The sequence below is a fragment of the Pleurodeles waltl genome, chromosome 3_1, assembly GCF_031143425.1.
Source record: "Pleurodeles waltl isolate 20211129_DDA chromosome 3_1, aPleWal1.hap1.20221129, whole genome shotgun sequence".
NCBI classification, from domain to species: Eukaryota; Metazoa; Chordata; class Amphibia; order Caudata; family Salamandridae; genus Pleurodeles; species Pleurodeles waltl.
Window position 1 is genome coordinate 926228400 of NC_090440.1, and position 20798 is coordinate 926249197.

Sequence of the window (20798 nt, forward strand, 5' to 3'; positions counted from 1 at the left end):
CGTCAGGTGCAGGTCACAATCAGCCAGGGCAGCGCTACATACAGCTCCGGCCTGCTGATTACAACCTGGTTCTCCGCCAGCCTTTTCATGATGGTTTTAGCGTTATGAAAAGGCTGGCAGAGAACAGGTGCAGGGGCCCACAGGGGGCCCCCTCACTGCCCATGCACTTGACATAATCAAAATGAGGTCAGATATAAGGTTGCCCATTTTTACTCTGGCTAGTAGCTAGATATAAAGTAGTTTGACCAGACAAATGATTCGAGCCCTTAGACCATATCACTGGAGCACCCCAAACAAAAAAGTCCATTCCAATGAATCAAAACCTCTTTCTAGGTCCAGTACTAAGCAGCCTGCTTGGGGCCAGGTATGGGGAGCATATTCCAGAATCCTGAAGAATCTGTGCAAATTGAGAGAACCATGTCCGGCAAGGACAAATCCATTTTGATCTGGGGGTACCAAGGTTGGGACCAAGGGTGCCAAACAATTAACTCGGATCTTAGCAAGTATTTTGTAGTCTGTGTTAAGAAGTGCCAGTGGCCAATAAGACCCCAGTACTGTGGGGTCCATGTCAGGTTATGGGAGAGAGATGAGCAATGCCTCAGGGAGCATGGCCAGCAGGCAGGCAGCCAAAAGGGCTCCATTATATATTATCTACAGGTGACGAGCTAAAAGGGGAGCCTATGCTTTGCAAACTTCATTTGGGAGACCATCCAGTCCCGGGGTTGTACCAGTGGCAAGTGCATGGATACACTCCTGAATTTTGAGGAGCGTGATGGAACTCTGATCTGATGACACAGGGAGGGGCACGTTAGCTAGGGAGGAGTCAATCTCTTCCATTGATGTGGCACTACTGATGTGTACAAGGAAGTATACAGGTGTGTTAGTTCAACATGGATATCCCTGTGTGTGTGCAGGAGGACTCCAGAGGCAGCCTTGAGCACCAGCCTTGGATGACTCAGCTGATCCTGGAGGATGAGCCAGGCAAGGTGTGAACCCAATTTATCAGCTGCACCATGTGTCTTGGCAGAGTGAGCCATGTAGTCACAATCCAGACTCTCCAGTAATGTGGCATGCACCTGCTGCCCACGCAAGGTGGCTTCTATCCTCAGGGTTTGACAGCACTTGGGACTCACAGCTCAGCAGTTCAAGCTCAATCTGAGAAAATCTCTGTCAAACTGGCAGCGCATATTCCTGGTGCTGCCCAGGCAGTGATCCCTAAGGGCCATTTTAAATGCACTCCATTCAATCAGATGGGATGTGTTTTGTTAGCATTCATGTCAAAGTGTTCTGTTATAGTGTTTGTAGAGGGAGGTACGGAATGGAGGATCATCTAGCGCTGTCGTCTGTAACCTCCAAGCGGGGGCAGGGAGAGGTCCTGGGTCATGCTGAGGAGTTTCACACACACTCCTGAGACCTTACTCTGTGTCTCTTCTATACCTTATACCTCCAGATCTCACCGTAAAAGATTTTGGATCCATATGTGCTGACTTATGAGTACTCCCTCACGAAGACTCGGGGATAATAATGTTTTGCCCCCGTCACGTGATTCCCACTACTCTTTCACTATTGATCGTACATTATCTTGAAGAGTTTTACTTGATTAGGATAAGCCATTTATTCATGTTAACACCTTAATTATACTTTGCCCTAAGGAAGTCAATGAGATTAATTTCTCGGAGACGAAAAACGTGTTGGCTGTTGGATGTTGTTGTGATGACCACATATGGAATCTTTCTGATGTGATGAACATGTATGAAAACCTCGCACAAGAATAAAGACACTGAACTTTAACTCTGTTTGGGTTATATATTGATTCTCCGAAGACCAAGAACCTAACTGCACAGACTCTTATCTTATTTCATACGAGTGCCCTGGCCTTTTGAATAAGTAGTCAATATAGGTTATGTAGGAGACTGTGTCGGGGTGCCAACCAGCCAGTCTAGATTGACATAAGGGTCGAATGTGGGCAAATAAAACGAATACACCCTGCTGTGAATGTTGCACTAGCTGTGAATATCGGAAAACTGCCAATAGCTCAGCTAGTGGCATACAAGTGGTAATTCTTGGTGAAAGGGAAGGCACCCATGGCAAAATTCAGGCATTGGCACAGTGGAAGTAATTCTTGCCATTGGCAACACATCTGTCACTTTGCTGGGGTTGGTAGATTGGAGATAATTCCCAGCCTCAGAAAGGGCAGTCATGGCATACTGGGTGTCAGAAGAGGTAGGTTGGGGGAAGTAAGCCATGAGAATATGCTGACACTCATCAACTTGTTGATGAATAGGTAAGACATTGCATATAGGTAGCATCAATTACAAAATTCTGGTACTGGCATATTGTACTTAATTCTTGACATAAGGTGGTACTGTTAGCAAAATGCTGGCACTGACACAGGCTGAGGGTAATTCTTAAAATAAAGGGAGCACTCAGTAGATATTTTGGAAAAAATGGGGTGAACTCTAATATGCAGGAGCCTGAAGAGGGCTGCATACCGTCAGTCTTGATGGCAACATGAACACTGCTAAATAAAATAAATATTGTGCACAAACACGAAGGGCCTTATGTGGTAGCTAACTGGTGCCTAAAAGCCCCTTATTGATAAGCCACCAATAATAAACGTGTTTTATAGCCTCTGGCTTTTTAGCAACGTTATGTGGATATTATGCTTTAATATTTACTATTTGACCCACTTTTTCAAAACTTTTTCATGAGGAGAACACCTCCAAACAGTCCTACATGAATAGGGCCTTGCTTCATTTGCTGGTTTACTAGAATTGTTGGGAAATATTATGCCCCACCAGCAGCCACCACTGCCATATTTTGGTTGAAGTACAACACTGTCCTAGACTTTAAAGGTACACATAAGAAATAAGATAGGTATATTTCGTTATATGAACTTTAGAATAGCAATTTTGACAGTTATCACATGACATTCAGTGCTTTAAACAAATGTTGGCAAACACCAGAGATCCAAAAGGAGGCTTTCTGCAATAAGATGTCTATCATTTCAAGAGAGTCCCTAATATAGGGAGAGTGAAAAGAGGTGCTTCATGCAAGCCTGGATGACTTTAAGCCAACCATGGGTTATTGAACATATGAAAAGGTATGGAAAAGATACGGACATTGAAAAGCTTATAATAGTTCAAAGGATAAATACTTACATTTTCAGTAAATAGAGGGTTTCCAGATATTTGACTAAGTTGTACAAATTCTAAGTGCAATGTGCCAAATTCTGCCAAAATACTGCTCCCTGCAGAAGCCCATCCCCAGCTCCAGCTCATACCACTGTAAAGTTACAAAGAGAAGGCATGAGTTGCATGCAGAATCCACATAATGGGCATATGCATCAACATTTATGATTTGTTTTGCTGAACCTATTATTCAAGAAAAGTGAAAAAAAGCCCCCCAAAAAACTAACGTCGTGATTTAGAGTTTGGCAGATAGGATACTTCATTAAAATGTGACATATATTACACCCACTATATTACAAATGTCATTGGCTATAATGCACTTCCAACATGGCAGATGGGACAGCCATCACATTTGTGATGGAGTATCTAATCCTCCAAACTCTAAATCATGCCTTTCATTTTCACAGCAAGCAAATATATACATTAAAAAAATATAAACTTACAAATGATAAATGTAAGTAAGTATATATTTACTATTCTTAATTCCATGTCATTCTAGCTGGGTAATATATAGGGTATTCATCATAGCAGATGCAGTTTTCACGTATAACAATTTAACACAGAATCCCACATGAGAAATATATCACTGGTGTCACTGCTCAGAAGCATTCCAAATTTGCTTAAGAATTATGACTACGTTGAAATGTTATAGGTGATGATTGATACTGTAATTTGGAAAAACCTTTTTCAGATATGATTTATTTTGATTTGTTATTTACATATATAGCACAAACGCATTCACCAAGACCACCGTACACCACCACACCCTCTGCCCTCACTACAGGAACTGGAGTAAGGTTACCGAAGCCCAGCTCACCAACGCACTCAGCCATCCCCTATCTCCGGACACCACGGACGAAACCGACTCGGCCCGCAACCTCCCCCATTGGATCGCCAATTGCGCCAGTACCCCAGCCCCCTTAAGGAAACCGGCCAGCATTCAGCACCACTGGAAACCCAGTTGGTTCTTGTCCGATCTCCAAGAAACAAAGCGCATCTGCAGATGACTAGAGCGAAAGTGGAGAAAGAGCAAGAGCATGACAGACCGCAAAGCCTACAAAGAGGCAGTCACCTCACACCACCAATGCATTAGATCCTCCAGAAAGTCAGCCATTCAGAAGCGCATCAACACAAGGGCACACAAAAGCAAGGAGTTCTTCACAATAAAGGAATTTTCAAATCCCGGAACAGACACCACAAACATCCGCACTTCTCAGGACCTCTGTGACAATCTCGCCACCTTTTCTCACAGAAAAATATAGGACATCTATGAAGGATTCAAGAGCCAAGCTGCCCTTCGCCTACCAGCACCCCCACGAACTCCAACCCCCAGCCGACTCTGACCCACTGGACCCTCATCACCACAGAAAACACCTGAAAACTCATGAGCTCTGTCCACTCAGGAGCACCCTCGGACCCATGCCCACACCACATCTTTAACCGAGCCTGCGCCACCAATGTCCCCTAACTGTGGCAGACAATCAACCACTCCATTGAGACCGCCACCTTCCCGGTCAACTGGAAACAAGCGGAGATCAACCTTCTATGGAAGAGACACTCTGCAGACCTAAGGGATATGAAAAACTACTGACCAATCTCATTGCTCCCCTTCCCAGCCAAGGTTATCAAAAAAGCTATCAACATGCAACTCACGGAATTTCTCAAGACTATCCACTTCTTAGACCCCTCCCAATCCAAATTAAGGTGCAACCATAGCACCAAAACTGCTCTTCTCACAGCCGTGGATGAAATCCACACCCTACTGGACCACAGAGAAACAGCTACTCTCATCCTCCTCAAACTCTCTGCCGCCTTTGACACAGTCTCCCATAACACTGTGGCGTAGGCTCTCATTATCCTAATGAGACTACTGGATTTTGTGCTGCAAGATCGTTCACAGAGCGGGGGACTGAGTCTGACCCACAGTGAAGTACCCTTGTCACTCTAAATCCGGGTTTTGCTCCGGCTAACTAGCAGTGCCTCATCTCTCCCAATTGGGCAGCCGAGCACATGGCATCTTAGTACTTCCCAGGGAAGCCGTGGTCACTCAGGTCACAACCGGTTCTCTCATACACAGGGCGGTCTCATATATAAATGACAAAGGCAGTTTGAGTTTTAAAGATTGGTTTAATAAAACGACTGCATTTTAGATAGCAAAGCGTGAGCTGTAATAACTACACAACACAGTAGGATTAAAATAGTAACGATGAGAGTGAAGCACAAGAATAAGGCTATCATAGTGCAACTAGATTAGGTCCCCTCTAAGTTATATTCTGAGCACAGCATGTAAAGCTCTAAGCCTGCCTTTCAGGTTCCCCCAGGAGGACATCAACCCTCATACCTGAGCAAAGGCCTGTAATCTGCATCAGCATCTGCAACGGGGCAGTCTGCATCTAGTTGTAGGTTCCTGGTCGGAATCTCCCTCTGACGTGTATTAGGAATAGAAAGAGTTTTGATAACTAACACGCAGATGTTCGAAGAAAATCTCCCTACGTAAGGATGCGTTTTTTCTACGAACACTAGAGACTAAACTTCTACCACGTGTACCGGCAATGTACTAGACTGGAGCCTTGACCGAAGCACAGGGTGAGCAAGAATGCATTGTTTGAGAACACAGTGCTGAACTAAGCTAAACAGTGTGATAGAAATAAATAAAACAAGACCGTAAAACTGGTTATTATAAAATAACAGTGTGAGGTTGAATAAAATGTATCTAGGGCAAAGTGTACAAAGGCCTAATATGTTAACCTAACGTGCATGAAGCTATATTAAAAAATGGCTACACTACAACACCTTATGCACCAGACTACACGACGCAGGCATCCTCGGCAAGACCTTGGGTCGGATCAGCTCCTTCCTCACCAGAAGAACCCAGAGAGTAAGACTCCCACTGTTCATCTTGGAACCTACAGAAATCAGCTGCAGAGTCCCCCATGGCTCCTCCCTGAGCCCCACCCTCTAAAATATATATACGGACCGCTCGCCAAGATCGTCAGACACCACAACCTCAACACCATATCCTATGGTGATGACACACAGTTAATTCTATCCCTTACCGACGAACCATCAACAGCCAAGAGCAACTTCCACAACGGAATGAGAGCAGTCGCTGACTGGATGAAGACAGCTACCTCAAGCTCAACTCAGACAAGACAGAGATCCTCATCCTGGGCCCCACTCCCACATCCTGTGACGACTCCTGGTGGCCAACAGCCCTTGGAACCGCCCCTGCTCCACTGATCACGCATGTAACTTTGGCATCGTCCTCGACTCCTCACTGTCCATGGCCCGCCAAGTCAACGCTGCCTCATTGTCGTGCTTCCACACACTTCATCTGCTCCGGAAGATTTTCAAGTGGATCCCCATTGCAACAAAAAGGATGGCCACCCCGCACTCATCACCAGCAAACTTGAGTACGGAAATGCACTTTATGCTGGCATCACAGAGAAACTTCAAACAAGACTTCAGAGAATACAGAAAGCAGTGGCCAGGCTCATCCTGGACATCCCCGCCACAGCCACATCTCTGCCCACCTGAGAAACCACTGGCTCCCTAAACGCATCACCTTCAAACTCCTGACACACTCTTACAAGGTCCTGCGCAATATCCGACCAGCCTACCTCAACCACCGCCTATCCTTCTACATCCCTCATTCTGGCATTGGGGAGACAATTCCATGATCCCCCGAGTCTCTAGCAAAGACCCGGGTACTGCCAAACTACCTTTCCTGGGGTTTCACTGCAGCTGCTGCTGCTGCCAACCCCTCAGACAGGTTTCTGCCCTCCTGGGGTCCAGCCAGGCCTGGCCCAGGAAGGCAGAACAAATGACTTTCTCAGAGAGAGGGTGTTACACCCTCTCCATTTGGAAAAAGGTGTCAGGGCTGGGGAGGAGTAGCCTCCCCCAGCCTCTGGAAATGCTTTGATGGGAACAGATGGTGCCCATCTCTGCATAAGCCAGTCTACACCGGTTCCGGGATCCCCCAGCCCTGCTCTGGCGTAAAACTGGACAAAGGAAAGGGGAGTGACCACTCCCCTGACCTGCACCTCCCAGGGGAGGTGCCCAGAGCTCCTACAGTGTGCTCCAGACCTCTGCCATCTTGGAAACAGAGGTGTTGCTGGCACACTGGACTGTTCTGAGTGGCCAGTGCCAGCAAGTGACTTCAGAGACTCCTTCTGATAGGCTCTTACCTGTGTTGCTAGCCTATCCTCCTTCCTAGGTAGCCAAACCTCCTTTTCTGGCTATTTAGGGTCTCTTCTTTGGGGAATTCTTTAGATAACGAATGCAAGTGCTCATCCGAGTTCCTCTGCATCTCTCTCTTCACCTTCTGCCTAAGGATCGACCGCTGACTGCTCAGGACGCCTGCAAACTCGCAACAAAGTAGCAAAGACGACTACTGCAACCTTGTATCGCTTCTCCTGCCGCCTTCTTGACTGTTTCCTGGTGGTGCATGCTCTGGGGGTAGCCTGCCTCCTCTCTGCACCAGGAGCTCTGAAGAAATCTCCCGTAGGACGACAGAATCTTCCCCCTGCAACCGCAGGCAACAAAAGACTGCATCAACGGTCCTCTGGGTCCCCTCTCAGCACAACGAGCGTGGTCCCTGGAACTCAGCAACTCTGTCCAAGTGACTCCCACAGTCCAGTGACTCTTCAGTCCAAGTTTGGTGGAGGTAAGTCCTTGCCTCCCCACGCTAGACTGCATTGCTGGGTACCGCGTGATTTGCAGCTGCTCCGGCTCCTGTGCACTCTTCCAGGATTTCCTTCGTGCACAGCCAAGCCTGGGTCCCCGACACTCTAACCTGCAGTGCACAACCTTCTGAGTTGTCCTCCGGTGTCGTGGGCCTCCCTTTTGTGTCTTCGGGTGAGCTCCAGTTCACTCCTCTTCCAAGTGCCTGTTCCAGTACTTCTGCGGGTGCTGCCTGCTTCTGTGAGGGCTCCCTAACTTGCTGGGCACCCCCTCTGTCTCCTCATCCAAGTGGTGACATCCTGGTCCCTCCTGGGCCACAGCAGCATCCAAAAACCCTAACCGCGACCCTTGCAGCTAGCAAGGCTTGTTTGCGGTCTTTCTGCGTGGGAACACCTCTGCAAGCTTTTTCACGAGGTGGGACATCCTCCAAAGGGGAAGTTTCTAGCCCTCTTTGTTCTTGCAGAATCCACAGCTTCTACCATCCAGTGGCAGCTTCTTTGCACCCTCAGCTGGCATTTCCTGGGCATCTGCCCACTCCCGACATTGTCACGACTCTTGGACTTGGTCCCCTTGTTCCACAGGTACTCAGGTCCGGAAATCCACTTTGGTTGCTTTGCTGGTGTTGGTCTTCCTTGCAGAAACCCCCTATCACGACTTCTGTGCTCTCTGGGGGTTATAGGTGCACTTTACACCTACTTTTCAGGGTCTTGGGGTGGGCTATTTTTCTAACCCTCACTGTTTTCTTACAGTCCAAGCGACCCTCTACAAGCTCACATAGGTTTGGGGTCCATTCGTGGTTCGCATTCCACTTTTGGAGTATATGGTTTGTGTTGCCCCTATACCTATGTGCTCCTATTGCAATCTACTGTAACTTTACATTGCTTGCATTACTTCCTTTTGCTATTACTGCATATTTTTGGTATTGTGTACATATATCTTGTGTATATTTGGCATCCTCATACTGAGGGTACTCACTGAGATACTTTTGGCATATTGTCATAAAAATAAAGTACCTTTATTTTTAGTATATCTGTGTATTGTGTTTTCTCATGATATTGTGCATATGACACCAGTGGTATAGTAGGAGCTTTGCATGTCTCCTAGTTCAGCCTAAGATGCTCTGCTATAGCTACCTTCTATCAGCCTAAGCTGCTATAAACACCTCTTCTACACTAATAAGGGATAACTGGACCTGGTACAGAGTGTAAGTACCCCTTGGTAGCCACTACAAGCCAGGCCAGCCTCCTACAATCCCCTCCAGACAACTCCGCTCTGCCGAACTGGCCCTAGCCACCACCCCTAGAATCAGGAAGAACACAGCAGGAGGTCGATCATGGAACATGCTGCCATTTCTCCCTCGCTGAATCAGTTTAAGAAGGACCTCAAGACCTGGCTCTTTGAGTGATCAGTGCCCCCACACCAGTGCCTGGAGACTCCAGGGGTGAGACGCTGCGCTACGCAAATACCTGATTGATTGATTGACACTAAATAGGCAACAAATATTACAGCAAGAAGTTCATCACGTAGCACTACCTTTTAATGAAATGATATGACTAAATGTACAAGTTACTTACCTTCAGTAATGATATATCTGGTAGATACATATTCTAATTGCAGATTCCTTACCTTAGAATTTTCCCCTAGGCGTCAGACTGGATCCAGAGATGTTTTCTTCAAGAAATATCCTTACGTGTCGGTAGGTGGCATCAGTCGACTCCGCAGGCATCGTAGTCGCCATGAGGACGTCGAGAGTAGTACATAGACGCCACCTCAGCACAGTGACGGCAGTTTCTCTTTATGACTTTCCACGCCAAAGCGCAGAGCCACGAAGAACACTGAAATTGGTGCCCCAGAGCTAAGGCCCTGAAAGCCCTGTCCCTAGAATTCAGTTCACAAGTGGGGAGGATGGGAGGGTCAGTAAGGAATCCGCAACTAGAATGTCTCTAGCAGATATATTATTACCTAAGGTAACTTGTACATTTGCTACAGAGTTCTAGCTGCAGATTCCTTACCTTAGAATACATACCCAAGCAATGCCATCCTTGGAGGTGGGCTGCAAATAAAGATCATACTAGAAATTCTTGCAGGACCGAACGACAAAAGTAGCCGTCCCAACATACCTGACAGTCCAGGCAGTAATGTTTAGTAAACGTGTGCAAGGATGCCCACGTAGCTGCCTGGCAGATATCCAGGACAGGTACTCTGTGCGCTAACGCAATGGAGGCAGCAGTTGCTCTGGTGAAATGAGCACACAAGCTCTCAGGGGGTTGCTTCTTTGCCAAAGCGTAGCACATCTTGATGCAAAGAAATATCCAACGAGAGATGGTACGTTTTTGCACCGCCTTCCCTTTCTTGGCACCCACATATCCAACAAAGAGTTGATTGTCCACCCGGAAATCTTTAGTGCCACTGAGATGGAACGCCAACTCTCTTTTTGGATCCAGACGGTGGAGTCTCTCCTCCTCATGAGAAGGATGTGGCGGTGCATAAAAAGTAGGCAAGGTGATGGACAGACCTACATGAAAAGGTGTAATGGCTTTGGGAAGGAAGGAAGCCTTGGAGCGTAGCATCACTTTGTCAGGGTGCACAGACAAAAATGGGGGCTTAGAAGAAAGAGCCTGAAGCTCACTCACTCTGCGAGCAGAAGTGATGGCAACAAGAAAAACAGTCTAGAAAGTAAGGAGCAGTAAGGCACAAGTGTGCATCGGCACAAAATTGAGGTCCCACTGAGGCATGATAAACGGAGTGGGAGGAAACAAATGAGTTTAAGGAATCGACTAACAATAGGAGACTTAAAGAGTGAAGGCTAATCAGGCAACCTAAAAAGGCTGAAATAGCCGATAAATAACCTTAAATGGTGCCCATAGCAGAGCCCTACTGGGCTAAAGAGAGAATGAACAAAAGAACATCAGAAAGAGGAGCACAGAGGGGATCAACAGATTTGTTGGTACACCATGCCACAAATTTATGCCAACGACAGGCATTTACCGTTTTGGTGGAGGGAAGCCTCGCTGCCAAGATAACATCACAGACTTCGGGTGGAAGGTCAAAAGCTGTCAACTGCCGCTGCTCAATCTCCATGCATGAAGGTGGAGATTGGACAGGTGCGGGTGGGGAACCGTCCCCTGTTGCTGCGACAGAAGATCGTCCCGAAGGGGCAGGAAGAGTGGAGGATCAGTGGCCATGCTCAATAGCTCTGGATACCATACTCTCTGTGCCCAGTTCGGAGCCACCACGATGTCTTGGGCCTGATTGTTTCTGATCTTCTTGAGAACTCTGGGCAGAAGAGGTATAGGCGTAAAGGAGGCCGGAGTTCCACTCAAGATGAAAAGTGTCTCCGTGCGAGTGCCGCCTTGGAAACTCAAATGTGCAAAACAGCTGACAGAACGGAGGCGAAAAGATCTAACCAAGGTTCTCCCCACTGCTGAAAGGATGGAGATGCCATTCGTGATCGGCTATGCATTGACGGCTGAGATGGTCTGTTCTGGTGTTCAGAGAGCCCGCCAAATGTTGAACCACCAGGGTAATGTCCTGATGTGTCAGTCATGTCCAGAGGCGTAGCGCCTCCTGACGAAGGGTCCAGAACCCTATTCCACCCTGTTTGTTGCTGTTCCACATGGCAGTAGTGTTGTCCGTGATCACTTGCACTACTTTCCCTTTGAGAGAGGGAAGAAATGCTTTAAACGCAAGCCTGAACACCCAGAGCTCCAGAAGATTGATATGGAGCCCAGACTCCGCGGGAGACCAGAGGCCTCTGATCTCCGCCTCTCCCATGTGGCCGCCCCATCCCAGAAGTGACGAGTCTGTCAGTATGGATAGATCTGGTTGGGAAAGGGAGAGGGATCTGCCATTGACCCAATGCGGATTTGAAAGCAACCAATGCAGGTCTTTCGCAGTCCCCTCCGAAATCTGGAGAGACTTTCCTGATGCTGCGCCCACTGGAACTTCAAGTCCCACTGCAGAGCCTGCATATACCATCGGGCATGTGTCACTAGCAGGATGCATGAGGCCATGAGGCCCTGCAGTCTCAGAGTCAGTCTCACTGAAACCCAAGATAGAGGCTGAAAGATCGGAATCATAGCCTGAATATCCTGGACTTGCTTTTTTGGGAGGATAGGTCAGAAACTGCACAGTGTCCAGAACAGCTCCAATGAAAGGAAGCGTCTGAGAGGGAGTCAGGTGTGACTTCGGCACGTTTATAGTGAACCCCAGCAAGTGCAGGAGGTTCACCATAGACTGAAGGTGGAAGATGACTTTCTGGGGTGAGTCTGCCTTCAACAGCCATTCGTCAAGGTAGGGGAAGACTGAAACCCCCAACCTGCGCAGATGAGCAGCAACCACCACCATCACTTTTGTGAACACCCAAGGAGAGCTGGTAGGACTGAAGGGGAGCACGGTAAATTGAAAGTGCTCCTGACCTACCACGAATCGTAGGTAACGTCTGTGGGCAGGCAGGATGGTAAGATAGAAATAAGCGTCCTGCAAGTCCAACGCAACCATCCAGTCTTCTGGGTCTAAGGTAGACAGGACCTGAAGCAGGGTGAGCATTTTGAATTTCTCCTTCTTGAGGAAGAGATTGAGGGCCCGAAAGATGGGACGGAAGACTGTCTTTTTTGGGCATCAGAAAGAAGCGGGAATAACAACCATAACCTACTTCTGGCGCAGGGACCCTCTCTATGGCTCCCTTGGCCAAGAGAGCCACAACTTCCTGGCGGAGAAGTGCCAAATGATCCTCCGGTATACAGCTGACTGATGGAGGCATGGCTGGTAGGGCAGATTCGAAGGGGAGGTAGTAGCTCCTTCGAACGATCTGCAAAAGCCATCTGTATATAGTGATGGATTCCCAGTGGGGCAGGTGATGGCGAATCCTGCTGCCAACTTGACCAGAGTGAGGTGATGGACTACGAGGGTTTGGAGGCTGAGGCAGGGGTGGACTGGGCAGTCCTCTGGTTCCCTGTCCCATGACCACTGGGATTCTGTGCCCCTGGCCAAGCACAGGCTAGACAGCATAATGGCATGGTGGCTGGGAAAGGGGCGCGACAGGGATCCCCTTTTGTTGCCACAAAAGGGGCGAAAGGCGGAGGGATCGAGCCGTAGCCCGGCAGTCCTTGAACCTCTCCAAAGCCAAGTCCGCCTTGTCTTCAAAGAGACGGGAACGATTAAAGGGCATGTCCATAATAGTCTGTTGGACATCCCCTGAGAAACCAGAAGTACATAACCAGGTCTGGCGCCTCAAGGCCACCATTGTTGCAACCAATCTACCTAGAGGGTTGGTCGTGTCCAGCCCACATCTGATAGTGAACTTTGCTGCATCTCTCCTGTCGGTGACAGCTTGGGAGACGATAGCATAGGCCTCCTCTGGTATCTGTGGCAGAACTTGCATGACCGTATCCCACAGAGAGTGGGTATAGCGGCCCAAAAGGCATGAGGTGTTCACTGACCGCAGCACGAGACTGGAGGAAGAAAACATCTTCATCCTAAATTGTTCCAGCCTTTTTGATTTCCTATCCGTAGGTGCGGAAGGGAATGCACCTGAGGATGAGGATGCCTGGATGACAAGGCTCTCAGGCGTGGGGTGTTGGGACAGGAATTTAGGGTCGTTCAGAGTGGGTCAATGGTGGAATGCGATAGTCCTGTTCACAGGAGCCCCTGTGTTGGGTCTGGACTAAGTACCCAAAAGGACATCAGTGACGGCTTCATTGAATGGAAGAAGAGGCTCAGATGTGGAAGCCTGTGGTTGAAGCACTTCCATCAGGAGATTAGACCTGACCTGAACAGTAGGCAGCTGAAGGCTGAGGACCTCAGCCGCCCTACTGACCACCATGGAATAAGTTGCTCCCTCTGCCGTAGCCACGGTAGGAGGAGACAGCATGCCAGCCTCTGGAGAGGTATCCATACCACTGGCCTCGCCCAACTCCAGTGCCCAGTCCAAGTTAGGGTCAACCTGGTATTCATAAGGGTCCAGGGTCTCCACTAATCCTTCCTAGAATTCGAACCCATAAGAATAGGGGCTTGGGTTGACATCGATGGTGGGCACCACCGACATCAGGAGCACCGACAATCAAACTGGCGAAAGTGAAGGTCTCAATGGTACGACTGGCACCGGTGCAGATCCAGAGCAGACTTCGGTGGCCGGAGCCAGAGCCACTGGCGCCGAACCTGAAGGCCCCCTGACCGAACCTCTTGGGCCCGAAGGTCCTGTAGATTGTTCGGGCTGCCCAAAAATGAGGCGCATTGTCTCATAAAACTCCTTTAATTGGGCAAGGGTTGCCTCGGCTCCCAGAAACTCAAGGAGGCGCGGGGCAGACCCAGAAGTAGGGTTTGAAAACGGAGACCTCAAGCGTCGACGCTCCTCCCACGTCGCATCAGCCAAGCGACGGGCGAAGTCAAAGGATGACGGGATCTCTTCTACGTCTTCTTCTTTCCTTGACCGGAAGACTTTGAAGAAGACAAGTGGTTGTGGCTCTGCGACCAGTCTCGAGACCTTCCCATCGAGCGAGACCGGGACCTACGTGGAGTCGAGCGCCGGGCCGCCATAAGCTTGAGGGACCACTCCCTGGAGGCCTTCGGGTGCATGGCCTGGCACTCGGAGCACGACTTCGGGTCGTGGTCATGCTCCAGGCACCACAAACAGACCCAATGTGGATCCATCACAACATCATGTGGTGACAGTCCTTGCACAGTTTAAAGCCAGTTATCAACACATTCCTTGACGCACCAAAAAACTCACCAAGAGTCAACAAGAGTCGAAGTCGGTCAAAAAGTGACCAAGGGTAGCTCTCTCCAGATCAGCTTGTGGCCCAGAAAGAAAGCAAACTGACATAATTACGCTGAGGCGGTGTCTATGTACTACTCCTGATGTCATCAAGGTGACTACGACGCCAACACCACCTGTGGAGTCGACCGATGCCACCTACCGACACACAAGGGTATTGCTCAAAGAAAAAATCTTGAGATCCAGTCTGACGTCTGGGTGAAAATTATAAAGTAAGGAATCTGCAACTAGAAGTCTCTATCAGATATAGTTGTTACTAAGACTATTGAAGTGCTAATTTTCAGCCATGTATGTTTGCCTCTTTTATTATCGATAATTTATGGGGGCAGGAGGTTTAGATATATAGGCATAAAACAAAATAGTCTTTCACATCCTTTTTATGCATTAGTTATAAAATACAGTAGTCTGCATTTATTTTATTTTATTAAATTTTACATTTTTAACAGACATTCAAACATGTAGAGCAGGTGAAAAACATGATTCCTCTGTAAGTACAAAAGAGGCAGTACCTCTGCAATAAAGAGAAGGTGAAGGAGGATGGTGAGGTGGTCCAGTCAAACAGCCGCAGATGGTGGGGGGGCAGAGTTAGTGTGACTAGTGTTAGTATTCAATCCTGGCCTCCAGGCACATCGCGTCCACATACGATGCCTCCGCCTGGGTTGTCAAAGGATCTTCTGACCCCAGTCTATAATATGTCCTCTACCAACCCCAGATCGTTTTCAACTTTCGAGGACAGCCTCGAGCAGCATAAACCTACTATTTTGACTTCTATGGCCATGACCATTGCTATTATCCACTGGACTTATTGGTCAGTGTTCATACCACTACTCCCCCCGCAGACCAGTGCTATATCTATCTTAGTGACTACTAGTCCCAGGAACCAAAATACCAGTTTCCTGTAAGGTAAGTCAATATCCCCTGGGACCCCTAGGAGAACAAAGTGTGGGTTAAGCGGATTTGTGGCTCCAATATGCTCCCCAATTACCCAAGTATGCTCTCCCAGTATGGACAGATGGAAAAAGGACCCTGTTGAGGCTGTGCATCATACACTGTCTTCTTTAGGAATTTTATCCATTTCCTAGAGTCTGTCTCTAGCTAGATATACTCTGTGCAGCGTTTTCAACTGTATCAAGTTGAGCAAGGCCCTGATGGCCACTTCTCAGGATGCATCAGGGTCACCGCCCAGGTATGTCCTCCATGTCACCCATGTCTTATTCCCATCTGCTCCAGAGGTTCCGGAGGTTGGCAGGAATATTATTTATGATCTATAAGTGGCAGACACTGCTTCCGGTCCAAGCAAACCATCCAACAAATGACTCTCCAGGGGATAGTGCCCCGACAGCTTCAAAAATCCACCTCAGCTACCAGGTTATGCCTATGTTTTGTATGATTATAGTACTGCATGCCTGCTAGCTTGTACTCCTCTTGTAAGTGCACCAAGGGCTTCACCATTCCCCCTTCAATCACCTTCCCTAATGTGGAAATACCTATCAGATCCCATCGGGTAAAGCTTTGTAATTTCTGAGCTTCCCATAACTTACTGCCTTCTGATACAGGCAATAGCCTGCTTTATTGGCAAAAAGTGGCTATTCCATTGTACTATTTGGTAAAAATCCTAAAATCTTAAGAGAGAAGAAATTAAAAAGGACTACGTTGTGACAATTTGCTCTTTTGTACTGGGTTTGGGCTGAGAAAAAAAGATTGGCTTCTCTGTCTGCTCCTCTTTCCAGTACATTAATGCAGAATCTGGGCAGAAGAAGCCCAGAAGCAGATCCTGTTTTGCTGAGCCAAAGGTTAGAATGCAGGGGTATTCAACTAAAATTGACCTGCTCTTATATCAACTACACAATATCAACTACCAAGGTATCATCAAGGTAAATAGATGTGGAGTTAGAACAACAAATCTACATTCCTCAGTGTATGCTTACCAAGATGATGTTAGAGTTTGATATTGTTCAGTTTACAGTTCGCAATCATTGTACTTCACTACAAATGTGGAGGAGTACCCTGTGTGCCAAACTGATGTTCACCTGTTCTATTTAGAGTCAAACTGGCATGTTCATGCCCCGGCTGGCTTTGCTGGCAGAAACCTTGGACCAACGGCCCAAAAGACAGGGGGTCATCTATGGCAGCAGAGCATCACCGGCCAGGCACACATGCGCACAGTGCTCTCTCCAACCCAGCACTGTGTTGCTGGGTTGGAGAGAGCAGTCAGAGACTTTCACTCTGCCTCGGAGAGCCCAGCCAGGGTACACTAGCCAATCTGAAGCCTGCTTTCAGCAGAGTTCAGATTGCCCGCAGGGCAGGCTGGGAGCCTGTGCCTGCTGAGGGGATGGAGGAGTGACACTAGGCGGTGCAGCAGGTAAGTTTTATTTTTTTACTATTTTTATTTTATGATCATCCCCCTGCCACGAACCGCTTCGCCCCTTTCAACCCCTGTGAACCGCGACTGGGGCCATCGGTATAAGTACATCAAACAGTCAGCTCTAAAATGACCACCGGACCCTGGGAGAAAATTCCCAGGGTGTCAGGGTCATTAGACTTTGGTTTTCACCAAAAACAAACTCCTTTTCTGAGTAAACATACTACTTAGAAGTTGTGGTTTTCTTTCTGTTTTGATAACTGCATTGCTCTTATGGGAATCCTGTAGAATTGTCAAATGAAACATTAAAAAAAAATATATACAGTTTTGAAATTCGTATAAGAGCATGATTAGAAAAAGTGAATTTTCCTATGTTTATGTTGTACAATACATCCCTACTTTTTAAAAATGATTTTCTACCCCTTTCCATTGCAAAAAACGTGTGCCAACAACCACAAAGAAGATTTCAGCCCCTTTTTCAGAAACGTTTCAAATCTGGAACATACACACTCTCCTGTGATTTATTGTGTTTATGTGACTTCGTATTGTGATTCACATTGGCACACTGAGACCATTGCAAACACAACTAGGATGGAAAGAAGAAAAAATTGGTTTTTTTCATATAGCTGATCACTGGACTGCACATTTACTTTAAAAATCTGTTACAACAGATCCAGGGCATTGCGGGCTACATAAATCATTTTAAAATGTAGTATTGAACAAATACTATAAAACAAAATGTAAAAGACAGACATTGTAAACTAAGAAACATTAAAAATAAATATGTATTGTCTTACTTTCCAAGATTTATAATGCCTCTGGGGATACCAGTTGGGGTACTAAAAGCAGGCAGGAGTTTGTCTCCAAGTTCTATGGCTTTTTCTCTGAATATCTAAGAAGGAAATATAATTCAGATGAAGCAAAATAAAGCAATATTACAATAAAATCACAAAGAAACATTTAAAATCCCAGGTGCTTGTTTTGTAAAACTGTGTTAAACCGTCATAGGGGGTCATTCCGACACTGGCGGTAGACTACCGCCAGAGCCGGGGACCGCGGATGCACCGCCAACAGGCTGGCGGTGCATCCATGGGCATTCTGACCGCGGCGGTACAGCCGCGGTCAGAAACGGGAAACTGGCGGTGTCCCGCCGGTTTCCCGCTGCCCTAGGGAATCCTCCATGGCGGCGCTGCAGGCAGCGCCGCCATGGGGATTCCGACCCCCTTACCGCCAGCCTGGTTCTGGCGGTTTTGATCGCCAGAACCTGAGTGGCGGTAACGGGTGTCGTGGGGCCCCTGCGGGCCCCTGCAGTGCCCATGCCAATGGCATGGGCACTGCAGGGGCCCCCTAACAGGGCCCCACCAAGATTTTCAGTGTCTGCCAAGCAGACACTGAAAATCGCGACGGGTGCAACTGCACCCGTCCCACCCCTTCCACTCCGCCGGCTCCATTCGGAGTCGGCATCCTCATGGAAGGGGGTTTCCCGCTGGGCTGGCGGGCGGCCTTCTGGCGGTCGCCCGCCAGCCCAGCGGGAAACTCAGAATTACCGCGGCGATCTTTTGACCGCGCAGCGGTATTCTGACGGTGGAACTTTGGCCGCCCGCCAAAGTCAGAATGACCCCCATAATGTCTTATGAAGAAATTACAGACTGTTGAAGAAATATATCTGTGCTTTCACATATAAATCACCGTAGTATTGCTACAAAGGGCTCTTGAGGAGACCGCCTACCAGTCTGTAAGGCAGGAAAACAAGTGGGGAGGGGGTTAGGATGGGGAGAGGAAGGAAGTGAGATCAAAGGTGGTGAGGAAGGCAGTGATAAAGAAAAGGCAAGTAGAAAAATGACAGAAGGAAAGCAGAAGCACCAAAACTATATAAGAATGACTTGGAGGACAGTGAGCATTGTAAAACTACTTCTCGATGTCCCAGCACTATAACCTAATAGGAAGAGTAATGGGACAATGCAACCTTCCATGAAATACCACAGGCCTGATAAAGAGCTTGTCCATGCAATGGCAAACTATGATAAACACTTGTAAATTAACGGCAGTAGGGTGCTGACCTAAAGCCTACTAGCTCTGATTACACCAACAAGGTGCAAAACTCCTGAAGGAGTTTCCTTGAAGTAAAGGCGAAGCTCTGGGCTATGAACCTCAGATATATGCTTCTCTAACCTGTGCGCTTAAAATGCTTTCTGGAGGCAAGTCTCACTTCTTCAAGCATCCGGAGGAGGTTTGGAAATGGCTGGAGATGTGGAACAAGGCCACACCGGGCAGTTTGGAAAAGGACAGGTGGAGTGGCTCATCGGGCCTCTGGAGCAGAGGGCCCAGACTGGAGAATCCGTGGGGGAAGCCTGTTGGAGGGCACTGTGGCGTGGGGGTCATCTGTGGACCCTACTCATAAGATTGAGATACAGCAGGACGGAACAATGGCAGTGGTGCCTGCTGGGCGGCAGATGGGTCTGGAGGAGAGCTGGAACTGGGATCGGAGATGGTCCTTGCGCAGGTCTGACTTTGTCGCTGACATTTGGAGCTGTCTGTCGTACCTCTATCGGGGGGCCTGTGTCTGATTAGGAGCAGTTGGTCTGCAAGACGTGGTGCTCCGAGACACTGATCAGGGTTTTGAAAGGGCACTATCTAAATTTGGGATGTAATGGTTGCTGGGGGGGGGGCAGGTCTTTACAACTGGGTAGTTGGGGATTAGGCTGTGGTCCTGCAGCACTTACGGAATGGATCTGCATTATGGTGGTTTGTTTTGGTTGTTATACTGTCTATCTGGGGTAGTGGTTTTGGGTTGAAGGGGTGTGATGTTTTGATGTTGTTTTCACAGTGCAGGAATAATGGCGAGATATGCATGAAGTACCTTTTCGTCTTCCCATGGGGGATGGAAGTCAGGGGGAGGCATTAATGTGGGAGGGATAACAGTTCAGTACCAATATGGGATGTAAGATTAACATGTTGATGTGAAATGTTAGGGGGTTGAAGAGCTTTACCAAGCATTATAGGGTACACTCCTTTTTAAAAAGGCATAAGGTGCATACCGTCTGTCTTCAGGAGACGCATATGACGTAGGAGGAAGTACAAAAACTGCCTAAAAAGTGGTGGGGTCAAATGTTCTCATACTCCTTTTCCTCTAAAGCAAGGGGTGTGTAGCTCCGGTGGTTCCTTTCACCCACAATTATAGTGAGGTAGACGTTGAGGGGAGATATGTCCTGGTCGAGGGTATGCTGAATGGATCACCCATCATTATCCTTAACACTTATGCTCCTAATGTTGATGATCACTCCTTTTATACTAAAATACCAGAGATCCTGAGGGAGAGTGTGGATAGGCCTATTGTTTGGGCGGGAGATTACAATTGTATATTGAATGGGGAACTGGATCGTCTCCCGTCAAAACTGGGGACCAAGCCCCAGATGGTGAAATCTCTGGTGGAAGTGATGAGCCAGTTAGGGTTATGGGACGGTTGGAAGGAGTTGCACCCAGAGTTGCACCCGGAGGGCAAGGAATTCACCTGTCACTCTAGAACACATAACACACATACTCGGTTGGTTAGGTTTCTCCTGGCCGGTCTTAACAGCTCTCAAGTTCTGGAGGTTACACATCTGGGTCGGTTTCTGTCCGATCACACACCTGTTCTGATGCACTTACAATGGGGGGTAGTGAACACCAGTATAGCGCATAGTTGGTGTTTGCCTGTGGACTTCCTCATGGATGCGGGGTGCCGGGAAGGGGTGGGCGAGGCCAATAATGGTTACATGAACTTGAATTGGAACACAACTGCATCTAG

General features: G+C 47.9%; 1 protein-coding gene across 2 annotated transcripts in view; it reads right to left on the reverse strand.

Moving 5' to 3' along the window:
* Positions 1-20798, reverse strand: part of MAN1C1 (mannosidase alpha class 1C member 1) — a 346263-nt gene that overhangs the window by 119860 nt on the left and 205605 nt on the right. For both annotated transcript variants that reach the window (XM_069223920.1, XM_069223921.1), the window contains 2 exons: positions 17809-17903; positions 3162-3285 (listed from right to left, as the gene is read on the reverse strand). In XM_069223920.1, the coding sequence (XP_069080021.1) occupies positions 3162-3285; positions 17809-17903 (219 nt within the window). The remainder of the gene's footprint in view (positions 1-3161; positions 3286-17808; positions 17904-20798) is intronic.